Below are 12,785 nucleotides of genomic sequence, written 5' to 3'. Positions count from 1 at the left end.
GACTGGAAGGGACCTTGATAAGTCATCTACTCCAGCCCACACACACTGAGGCAGGACTAAGTATTATCTAAACCAACCCTGATATGTTTGTCTAACCTGTTATTAAAACCTACAACAATGCAGATTCCATGACCTCGCTAGGTAATTTGTTCCAGTGCTTAACTACCCTTATAGTTAGGAAGATTTTCCTAATATCTAACTTAAATCTCCCTGGCTGAAATTTAAGACCATTACTTCTTGTCCTGTCCTGAGTGGATAAGAACAATTTATCATCCTCCTCTTTATAACAACCTTTTACATACTCGAGTACTGTTGTTATGCCCCCGTTGGTCTTCTCTTCTCCAGACTAAACAAACCCAGTTTTTTCAATCTTTCCTCAATGGTCATGTTTTCTAGACCATTAGTCATTCTTGTTGCTCTCCTCCGTACTTTCTCCAGTTTATCCACTTCTTGCCTGAAATATGGCAGCCACGCAGTACTCCAGTTGAAACCTTATCAGTGCTGAGTAGAGTGGAAGAATGGAGTGGGACTGGTGTGACTGCTTCTGGAAAACTGTGTCCAGTTCTGATGTCTACAATCCAAGAAGAAGGTTGATAAATTGGAGAGGGTTCAGAAAGACCCCTGAGAATGATTAATAAATTAGAAAACATGCCATATAGTGATGGACTCAAGGAGCTCAATCTATTTAGCTAAACAAAGAGAACGTTTTAAGGGGTGATTTGATTACAGTCTATAGTTACCCATAATGAGCTCTTCAGTCTAGTGCAGAAAGGTATATAACATGATCCAGTGAAGCTAGACAAATTCAGACTGGAAATAAGGCATCATTTTTAATAATGAGGGTAATTAACCATTGGAACAATTTACCAAGAGTCCCTGGTGGATTCTCCATCACTGGCAACTTTTAAAACAAGATTGGTGTTTTTCTAAAAAATATATGCTCTAGGAATTATTTTGGAGAAATTCTATGGCCCGTGTTATACATGAGGTCAGACAGATAATCACAACAGTCCCTTCTGGCCTTGCAATCTATGAATCTATTAATTAATTTTAACTCATAAAGTAATTAACTGATTTACTTGTTTATAAATGCTGTACTTTTGCAGAGGATACACTGTATTCTTCCTACTAAGCTAAAAGGTTGTATCTCTGCTTTAAGTACAAAATAGAATTCAGCCTTAATTATGGAGTCACATTCAGTACCTCCATAATCACAGTATTATAAAGTGTAACCGTGCTGAAAATAAGAGATTCCCAAAATTCTTGTGGGAAGTAAATCTTCCCCTCTAAGGTCCAAGATACTGGACTCTGTTTGATATAAAAATATTATTTAATTAATTACTTAAATATTAAGTAATTTTAGAGCTCCCAAAATTGTATTAATTATACAGTTTCTCTTCCACTGTAGCCTGTACAGTTGGTCTTGAGTTACAGGTGGAAAGATATGAAAACTAGTACCAAGAAAAAATTTAAAACTCTCCAAAATATTTCTAAAATGACTCTTATGACTGGATCAATTTTATAATTGTGTGTGTTTGTTTTCCATATGTCAAAGGCATACATTATTTGAACATATGTATTCAGACTGCCTTGAAAGCACAAGCGTAGAAGCTTCTGCCACTGCCATTTCTTCCCCTTGCCACTTTATTTCTTATTTTAAATATATGTATTAAAATAGTGTCGGGGGAGTTATATAACTAACAATATAAAAACTACTAAGGAAAGAAGATTATGTATTTTAGATCAAATTCTCAGAGGTAAAAAATAACATCCACTTTGACTGCTGAAAGGTGGCAGACCTGTAGAACAGTTCCTGTTTCCTATTTGAGCAGAAAGCCATCTGTCAATTTGAGGAGTCCACTATTTGTGACATGTTAGAAGAAAAGCTGATACTTTAAGTTCCCATTCCCCAGATTAGAAATGACTGTGAATCAGCCAGTTGGCTCTCCATTTCAGAATCTCTCTAGTATGATTGTTTGAGAGAAACAAATGTAGCCATTCAGTAAGCTTTGAAGGCACAATAGAGCAGTTTTTTGTGTCCTCTTGATGATTGACTTAAACCTCTATGATGGTAGTTTCCATTTAGATCCTTGCTGCCTTGCTCATCAGATCTTGCTGAACGTGATGGCTAGCTTGCCAAACTCCTCTGATTTTTGAGATTGCTAATTAGCTTAACATTCAGTGAAAGACAAGAGTCCCTGTCACCTACATAGACTCCACTCTACAAGAGATTATCTATCTTTACCACCATTGAGCATGGAAGAGCCAGGGAAGCCCTGTGGGAAATGTAGCACATCACTGGTCTTTCTGAGGTAGCATAGTGAGAAGGTAGAGGAGGAGCAGCTGAAAGAGTTGGCAGAGTGCCAGGAAAAGAAGAGGTGACTGTCTGCTACCTTGCACCATCTGCCATCAGCATCAGCAGACCTACCAAGGGAATGGGGGCATCTGGGACATAGGAGGCACTGCAAAATTGGATATACACAAAAGAAAGTTAGAAGCCTCACTTGGTCAAAGAGAAGGAGAGAAACCTGGGGAGGGAAAGGAAAGGAGATCCCCAGTGATGAAAAAAAAAAATGGGATTAGAAGGCACCATCTATATATATGGCATGCCTTGTCCCCCCCAAACCACTAACTGAGAAGAAGCCGCCATTGCCCCTTGAAAATTCCTTGTTGGGAGCAGAGTTACCTGAACTGGGTACCGAGGATCTCAGACAGGAAGCATTCCTGTGTGAAAGAGAAATAACAAGATATTTTTATTTAGGACTCAGAATATCACTCAAATATTTGGTTTATGAAATCTGAATATCAATTTACTACAAATATTTGCTCATCCCTAATGACTAGTACTATCTTACTCGGCACCTGCTTCATTACAGAGTGAGCCAGAAGTCTCATTTACTGAACACCTACAGTTGATCTTTGTAGCAAATGAACTTTCAGTCCCTTTGATGTTTTCTAGACAAGCTGTGTGACATGAAGACTAAAATAATGCAGTAATACACCTCATTAGTTGTTACAGTGATTATTTATATAGTATCATCAGAGCACATGGCACTTTAAAGACAAGAAGCACTTAAAAGGCTTATAAACTAAATCCTTAATCCTGCAGTAAAAGCCATGTGAGTGCACCCCATATCAGTGTCAGATTGGGGCTGAAATAGTGCAGAATCAGGGCCAAAATATGATGATGCAGATTTTCCACTTTCTTCCTTTATTTCTCTTTCATTCTTTATAACAAAATCAAAAATAATACGTATTCTCTGTGCTCCCAGGTCCTTCTATTCAGCCCATCTTCTCCTCCATATCCAAAAAACCCAAAAGATTCTTTCATGTACTTTTTAATTTACTATAAACCTTTTGTTTTACTATACTACAAGAAAATGTCTTGCATAATCTCGGTGTGTCACTTTCGTTTCATGCTATTCTTTTTTTTTAAATCTCATACATTTAATTAAAATATCCAGCTTCATCATGAAATCTTTGTGAAGTTCAAATAAGATGTTCCAGCAACCAAATTTATTCATGTGCAATTTTTCACTCTGGAACAACATTCTTCATAGAATCATAGAATATTAGAGTTGGAAGGGACCTCAGGAGGTCATCTAGTCCAACCCCCTGCTCAAAGCAGGACTAACCTCAGCTATATCATCCCAACCAGGGCTTTGTCAAGCCTCAGCTTAAAAACCTCTAAGGATGGAGATTCCACCACCTCCCTAGGTAACCTATTCCAGTGCTTCACCACCCTCCTAATAAAAAAACTTTTTCCTAATGTCCAACCTAGACCTCCCGCCCTGCAACTTGAGACCGTTGCTCCTTGTTCTGTCATCTGCCACCACCGACAACAGGCTAGCCCCATCCTCCCTGGAACCCCCTTTCAGGTAGTTAAAGGCCGCTATCAAATCCCCCCTCACTCTTCTCTTTTGCAGACTAAACAAGCCCAGTTCCCTCAGCCTCTCCTCATAAGTCCTGTGCTCCAGCCCCCTAATCATTTTTGTTGCCCTCCACTGCACTCTCTCCAACTTGTCCACATCCTTTTTGTAGTGGGGGGCCCAAAACTGGACACAATATTCTAAATGCGGCCTCACCAATGCCGAATAGAGGGGAATAATCACTTCCTGTGACCTGCTGGCAATGCCCCTCCTAATGCAGCCCAATATGCCATTAGCCTTCTTGACAACCAGGACACACTGCTGACTTATATCCAGCTTTTTATCCACCGTTACCCCCAGGTCCCTTTCTGCAGAGCTGCTGCCCAGGTCGTTGGTCCCCAATCTATAGCTGTGCATGGGATTCTTCCTTCCTAAGTGGAGGACTCTGCACTTATCTTTGTTGAACCGCATTAGATTTCTTTTGGCCCAATCCTCCAGTTTGTTTAGGTCACTCTGTATCCTATCCCTACCTTACAGGGTATCTACCACTCCCCCCAGCTTAGTGTCGTCCGCAAACTTGCTGAGGGTGCAATCTACCCCATCCTCCAGATCATTAATAATCATTCTTAATCTAGCCTAACTTGTTACCGGCTGTAAGATATTTATAAAATTACTTACTTTAAAGATTTGGCTAAGAAAAATAAAAGTTATAAAGTACCATGTATCTTAGTAGCTTGTTACAACATTTTAAATGACTTACAGGATAAAAGACCAGGCCAATTGGAAGAATTGTTTTCTAGAGCACATCAACAATCATCAAGTTTAACTCTGCCAAAAATTAATAACTCATAATGAGTTGATGTTGAGTGAGGTGATGGGAAAAGAGAAAATAGTGGGAAACAAGAGAAGGAATAAATGTATTCATAACATACTGGAAACCTGATTATACAAATAATAAATAGTAATAATAATTATTATGCTTGAAAATCAATCTGTTGAATTTGTTTTCTTTTCTAATATTTAGCTACTAGGTTTTATGTATAGCCAATCTGCAGGAAACGGAATGACTCAATTCCTTATCTTGAGTATTTACAGGAATTTCAGTTTCCATTGAGTATCAAGCATGTGTATGTTTTATACTTAGCTAAAAATGAACATGTGTGTAGGTTTCCAGGATAGCAAATGAAACAAGCAAACTTTAGCATTGTCCCAACTCCATCACAATGTTACTGTCATGTGTTTCACATTAAGACAGAGATGCTCTGAATGAATTCTGCGGGTGAAGGAGTAAAATATAAGGAGGAAAACAGGACTTGCTATGTGGATTTCTAGTGATGATCTGGACCATTCAGTCTGCCACACACAGGTTTTCATTACCCCCTAGGGCAATTATCTGTAAGTAGGCCTTTGTCAAATTTCTGTGAGAAAGGATCCTCCAGTATACTTTCATGGGTGGCTTCTTACAAATTATGCTTTCTCTCTTTACCCATCTTCTCCCAGCCTAAAAAATAAATCCACTTTATTTTAAGGGAAAAAAATGTTTACAGGTGTCAACAAAGTAGATTACTAAAAAAAAACCAAACAACTCAACATACTGGAAGCATAAAGGAAATCATGCTCATATAAGCAAAATAACAACTGTTATTAAGACAATAGACAAAGTAATTAGGTATTACTTCGTTGCCCATGTATGTTAGTTGTTGTAATTTGGGGGGTGAGGCAAGTGCATAGGTAAAGATTAAGTAGGAGTACCAACAAGAAGAAAGGAGAGAAGGGACGAAGAGTGGGAAAACAGAAGTGGCGATTAGAGGTATGACTGTCTGAGGAGAGCGTTTGGTGTAGCTACCCTTTTTGGTAAGTGAGATTTATGAGCTAAGACATATCTTGTATAACCTACAAGCAGGAAAATAATTAATTTACCAGTAAATTGATTTTTGAAAAGGCAATCTTCTCCTTGATAAATGCTGGGGTCTCTCCTTCTTCCATCTGACTAGAAATCTGTGTGTGAACAAACACACAAGCTTGTAGGCTGTCTCACTGCTCCTTTCAAATTTGGTTTCCAATATCATCAGACTTTCTATAGCAAAAAATGGAAAATAGCTTGGGAGTTCTCATGAGAGGATCATAACAGTATAAACATTGATGGTTTTGCCTTTACAGATATATCTATAGGGTAAATGGAAAAATTTTGGATTTATTCCCCAAAGAAGTTCCTTATATGCAGAATATCATTAACTGCAGGACACTTTCCCACATCTTTCATGAGAAATGGGGCAAAACCTGTGCAATTCAGGACAACAATTTAAATATTTTTCTATATGTCAGTGATTCTATCACCCAGGTCTAGAACAAAACCTGTTGAAATTGCAATGTAATCTACGAAGGTAAAATGTGTGTCTGACCATGACTGAAACCAACTTGTGTGTTTTTAAACTTAGCATTTCTCCAGAATCAGTGTAATTTAATTGAAATAGCTCTGCATGTGTAAACAACTCTTTTGTTTAAAGAAGATTTCACTGTTTAGTTTGCTTTAAGTAAATGCTGCCTTTTGTTTGTCTGTAAAACATTTGATTAAATGTACAGGCTAATATAGACAGCTTCTCATTATTCCACTAGTAGGCTGTAAAATGAGCTAGAAGTATTGCAAGTATGTACATTCTTGAGGAAGCATCGAACAATGTCATTTGCCTTGAAATAACACAAATATGTCTTAAGTATGTTCTTAAAAAGGAGCCTACAGAATTCTAATATCAAAACTAAGAACCTAAATTAAAAAAATGTATGGAGACTACCTAGTCCTCCCAAACATTCCGCACTGAAATGATTGCTGAACATTTTTGCTCTTGCTTTTCTTAACAATTTTCCAAAATTGTAATGAAATTAGCACAATCTAGCACAAAGACTCTGATTTTACTGTTGTTTTAAGCATTACTGCAGTTTCAAACCAATACATATATTTTAGCAGACTCCCTCACCAACTGAAATGTTCCAATAAATTCTAATAATTGTTGCAATATACCGTGCACAGTGTGAAAACTGTATTATATATTTAAATATTTGTATTCACTATAAAAGCATTATATTGAAACTAAACATTCCTGTTTTGACTGTGTCCAAGAGTTTTGCGCACTCTTACAAAGACTGACACATAGGCTTAATTTAAGTGTTGTTGTGCAGTTTCATTGAAGTCAGTGGGACTGCTCATCATGCATAAAGTCTAGCACAAGTGCCCATCTTTGCAGAATTGGTCCTTAGTCATGTTACTTAAGCATACATTTTGTTTCTGATTTCCATTTTCTATTAAAAAATCAACTAAATAAAAATTAGAAATGGGCCAGGAAACTAGTATTGGTGCACTTATAGGCAATATGGTCTGAATGAGGTGGTTAGGAGTCAGGAACCTTGTGAACTTAAATCACAGTTGTGACACTGACATGCTCCGTTGGCCTTATTAATTCATTTTACTTCTAGCCTTCAGTTTCATTATCCATAAAATGGGACTAATACTAATAACTAATATGATGTACTATGACTACATATTCATTTTAGGGATACTCTTTTAATATTAATTTAATTTTTTTAATTAAATGTGTTTTTAATAATTCTTGGAGTGTGCAAACTCTTTTCTTAAATAGAAATTTTCAAAAACAATATTGTATTTAGCTGTAATTTTTCATCATTTTCGAGTATGTCCTAAGATTTATACCTTGCAGACAGTGCTAGACTCTACTCTGAGTCACATTCTATGCTGCTGCAGTGCCCCAAACCACGGATTTCATTTTAAAGGCAACCTCTGAAATGGATCACTGCTATTACCTTTTGGGATATGAAATTAGTGATGCTCCAACTTTCATTAAGGTCAATAGAAAGACTCTCATTGACTTCAATAGGAGCTGAATTTGACCCCGTTTTAGTCCAACTCCCATTTTATGTGCCGCTAAGTCCCTGTACATTTAACATTAAAGAAATGTTCTTAGTTGTTTGTATCTGGAACACAAAAGGAGAGGTAGTTGCAATTGTATTCCTGCATTTAATGTCTTGTTTGTTTAGGCAATGCTGGATGTTGCAGCAAACCAGGGTTGGTTAGTGACTGCTCTGAATATAACCAGTCTCGTGCAGATGATTATCCAAGGACGATGGAAACATGACTCCACCCTGCTTACTTTGCCCAATGTAGAACTACACCATCTTCATCTTTTTAGGTATGTAATTATTCAAAGTATTTATAGTTCTAGCATTTCATTCCAACTCTTCATTTTCCCATATTAATTGATTGTCATTGTGTCCTGGAATGTTGTTAATAATATAACAGAAGTTAAACCCATCCCACTCTTTATATTTCTCTCCAAACAGCTTTGTCGGTTTGTTTGAATTATTTCTAAGTTCACCCACCTCTTCAGAGTTCATTAAATATTTCAGGCAACTGGATGGTATTTCAAAGGAGTGTGATTTAAGATGGTAGAGCAAGGGATGAATGTTTGGAAGGATTCCCAATTCCACCAAATCTAACTCTGTTTATATATTGCATTTTTACTGTACATCCATACATTGGCCTGTCTCAGCTTGGCTGTGCAGTACTGTACATCAAACTGACATACTGCACAGATAATGTAATAATTAACACAATGCAAAAGACCGGAATTTAGTATCAGAGGTGAGTGTCGAGTCTTAACATCAAAATATGGAAAACAAATATTCAGTATCTCCAAAGAATATCCTTTGTAGAAAATCACATCTCCTAGACTTTTAGGTCAGAAGGGACCTGTAGTGGGTTTGCACAGGCTCCCCTTGCTACTCAGGTCCTCTGCGCCCACAAACCACTCACAGACATTGGTTTTGTGCTCCCACTAGTGCTTTTTATTTACAACTTGTTACCCATCACCATCTATCCCTACATAGTCCGGCCTACCAGCCTCAGGGACCTCACTGCTCCAGCCATTGTTCAAGGGAAAGCTCATCTTTCTCCTGAGGCTTCTCCCTTTGCTGGCTGTTTGTCACTCCCTTCCCCTCCATTCTTCCTTCCTAGGAGCCATTATAGTGCCTAGTTAACGAGGTTAGAAATCTTCGTCTAATTTCAAGTCTAAACTTCTTGTTGGCCACATTATATCCATTTGTTCTTGTGTCCATATTGGTGCTGAACTTAAATAACTCCTCTCCCTCTCTGGTATTTATCCCTCTGATGTATTTATAGAGAGCAATCATATCTTCCCTCAGCCTTCTTTTGGTCAGTCTAAACAAGCCAAACTCTTTGAATCTCCTCTCATTTCCATTCGTCAGATCAGCCTAGTAGCCCTTCTCTGCATCAGTTCCAGTTTGAATTCATCTTTCTTAAATATGGGACACCAGAACTGCACATAGTATTCCAGATGAGGTCTCACCAGCGCCTTGTATAACAGAACTAACACATCCATATCTCTACTGGAAATATCTCACCTAATGCATCCTAGGGCTGCATTAGTTTTTTTCATGGCCACATCACACTGGCGGCTCATAGTCATCCTGTGATCAAACAATGTACCCAAGTCCTTGTCCTCCTCTGTCACTTCCAACTGATGCATTCCCATTTACAGCAAAAAATCTTGTTGTTAGTCCCTAAATGCATGACCTTGCACTTTCCACTATTAAATTTCATCCTTATTTCTATTACTCCAGTTTACAAGGTCATCCAGATCTTCTTGTATGATATCCCAGTCCTTCTCTGTATTAACAATACCTCCCAACTTTGTGTCATCTACAGACTTTATTAGCACACTCCCACTTTTTGTGCCAATGTCAGTAATAAAAAGGTTAAATAAGATTGGTCCCAAAACCAATCCCTGAGGCATCCTACTTCTAAATAACCATAAGAATGAGAATTTGAGTCTTCTGTACCAATTGAGGCTCTTTATCATACTGATAAGACTGCTTCTCCTGTTTTACTCCAATTGGGGATTTCCTATATATAAAGTGTAAATTGTAATCTGAAATTATTAACATTAAAGATTTTATTGAATGGTGAATATTCCGATTATTAAGATGGTTTTAAAGCAGAATGGAAACTGTTTAATGATCTTTGATCCTGGGTTACCACACAATTAGTGTCACAACTGATGCCATTTTTAAACAGTGTGTCCAATGGACAGCTCTGACAGTCTTAATCAAACTTTTAGATTCTGCTATTTATAGTTCATTAAGGAAGAAAGTGCTTTGTTCTCATCATGAGAACTTTCAAGACAATCTGAGCAAAAGAGGTCAAGAAGTCTTAACGTAATTTCTACCTTCTGACCACCTTTTGCAAATCTCCGTCTGTATAATAATTTGTTTAACTCTACACTGGGTATATGTCTTGTTGTCTTCATCAGGAAGTGGAACCAAGGAAAAAGGAAAGGCTTATATGGAGGTTACCAAGGACCTATTGAGTGTCTTCCTGAATTGATGGCTATCTGTGATGGAAAAGAACACATTTTTGCTTCCATTTTAGACAGTGACTTGCAAGCTGTACACATTACACAGGTAATGCTTTCCACCGTGATTTCAGAGATCATTGTAAATGTGCTTGGGGAGAAAAGGTAGATAAAAGAAACTCTCTCTTTATATCCTTTCAGTAAATATCACATGATTTTCTGCAGAAAATATGTGCAAACTGCAACACATTGTTACTCTTATTTCAAGAAAGACCTAATTTTACATAGGTTTTTTCCCCTCTTTCTTTTCTAGTTATTCCTTCCTCCGCATCCCCACTTCCCTGTTATCAAGCAACACCAATATGGTTCATAGCTGATATTAGCACTACCCTTGTCCTATTGGAGATCTTTTCCTAGAACATTAAATCTGCTGACAGTTATTCACCTTTTTTGTAATCAGCTATGCACTAAGAATACATGCATTACAAATGTCATTGTAGATGGTGGTGTAATTGGTATGTTGGCTACCGATGTTTATCAGTGTAGGCTGAGTGCGTGTCTCTGTGTAGATGCTGTCCCAGCTCTGCGCAGGTAACCGAGACGGCTCTCACGATCGAATGAATTGACACGACCACGGATTAGCTGAGCAACGAAGGCACCCAGGCCAGGTTTATTGCGTGCGGCACAATGAGAAGTGACCTACAGAGTATCTCTGGGTCAGTTTCACATTGGCAGTGTTACAATGGTCTCGGCCCAACGGCGGGACTTTCCGTTATCCCCTAGACCGGACGCCGGTATTCCCTCTGACACCCTCTTTTATACACTGTTACATACACTTTCGGTCTGCCCCCTTTCACGTAGGTAGTTGCCATCCTCCTGACGTAGTCTAATACCACCTTTTTCCGTTGATTGGCTGATTTGGGCACCGCCACTCCATGTATCATTTCTATCCATAAAAGTGTCATTTCAGAGAGTTAGTATCTTGGTACCTCTTATACCTACTACATATTTTAGTAATATTTTGGCAGTCTTACAATATTGCAGTATCAGCACTTTCCTGTACCAGTTTCAGTTAACTTGAGTGACCCCTTATACTTTTGTTCACTCGGCTTTTTCCATTTAGGGCTTAGCCTGTTTTACAGGCCTTAAGCTCTCACTTCTTACTACAGCTGGTTCCTGAAATATTCTTTCAAACAGAATATTTGCTGGGAATATAGTTTGTAGAAGAGCCAACGTTAGTTTTTGTTTGGAAGAGAAAAAGTACGTCGTTTGCCTCTTTTCTCAGAGAAAGAAAATTATAATCTCAAAGTATTAAGACACTAGTGCCTTTTATTTGACTGTAGTCTTTTAAAGTTGTTTCCAGTCTAAAGCATAGCAGTACACTATCGTATTCATCACATGAATATATTGATTGCAAATACACATAAAGACGATGAAAACTTCAAAAATGTGTTTTGAGGAATTTTTTTTTTAATTCTTCATAGTTGAAAGTGAAACACTGTAATTGACTATTCAGATTGTGTTAAACCTAATACTGGCATGCAAGCAAGAAGAAAAGTATTTAAATGTCCATAACAGACATATGCATTTCTAACTAAATTGCCATCAAAATTTTGAATAAAGAAAAGTTATTTGAATCAAAACAAGGCCTCTTTTAACAACAACAGATTTCTAACATAATACACATTGATTTCAGTCCAAGTTTTAGATGTGATGAAAAATTAGAACATTGTTATAATTAGTTCAGGGAGAACTCAGAAGTAAACTTACTTAATTTATTTGCATAAATTGCCATTCTGTTATCTTTAAAAGCAAATGCAAATTGGCTCTGTCTGATATGATGATGGTTATTTGGCTCAAAAGTGCTTCAATTTGCGTAGCAATCTGGTGTCGTCTCTGCAGTGAGGCGATCCCAGGTAACATACAAATCCTGAATTATTCCAGAAATTAGTATGTTTAAAGCATCAATTTAAGTGCTAATTGCAGTAGTAATGAGAAAAAGCAGTACTACTGTGAGATTTGCATCTACTGCCCCATCAGTATGCCTGGAACGGCTGCTGACTGGCAGAGGATTTGACTGCTAATTAAATAATTGTATGCATGGCTGTGTTCTTGTCTGATTCAATAGATGAAGATTAATCCTCAGATAAATATGTTTGGCTGGTATTGAAATGTCTTAGCAGTTTCTTCAAAAATAGCTTGTGTGTATGTGATGTGTACATACTGAGTGTGTGGAGAAGAGGGTGTAAATATAGATACATATAGAGAGAAGATATATGATATGTTACAGTGTAAAGGAAAAGTTTCAGTCACATGAGTTTGGGATGGCCACATTACTCATGTATGGCAGAACCATGAATGAGTCATACAGGCCATCCCTAATAGTAGCTGATAAAACCTTTATATCATATCCTTATGTATTCTGTACATGCAGCACATCTTTCGCAGAAAAACTATTTCAGAAATGTTTTAGAGGGTTTTGTTTTGTTTTTTAAATTCCATTGGGATTACTTTTGGTGCACTCTCTATAAAG

General features: G+C 37.6%; 1 protein-coding gene across 2 annotated transcripts in view; it reads left to right on the top strand.

The window, feature by feature from the left end:
- The window catches only part of ASCC3 (activating signal cointegrator 1 complex subunit 3), a 479,889-nt gene that overhangs the window by 459,011 nt on the left and 8,093 nt on the right, over window positions 1–12,785 (top strand). For both annotated transcript variants that reach the window (XM_067546516.1, XM_067546517.1), the window contains 2 exons: window positions 7,920–8,071; window positions 10,211–10,361. In XM_067546516.1, coding sequence (XP_067402617.1) covers window positions 7,920–8,071; window positions 10,211–10,361 — 303 coding nt within the window. The remainder of the gene's footprint in view (window positions 1–7,919; window positions 8,072–10,210; window positions 10,362–12,785) is intronic.

The sequence above is a fragment of the Emydura macquarii genome, unplaced genomic scaffold (assembly GCF_026122565.2).
Source record: "Emydura macquarii macquarii isolate MOO-44397 ecotype Brisbane River unplaced genomic scaffold, CSIRO-AGI_Emac_v2 contig_1146, whole genome shotgun sequence".
NCBI classification, from domain to species: Eukaryota; Metazoa; Chordata; order Testudines; family Chelidae; genus Emydura; species Emydura macquarii.
The sequence above is the reverse complement of the archived record's forward strand: the minus strand, read 5'-3'. Positions and strand labels throughout refer to the sequence as shown.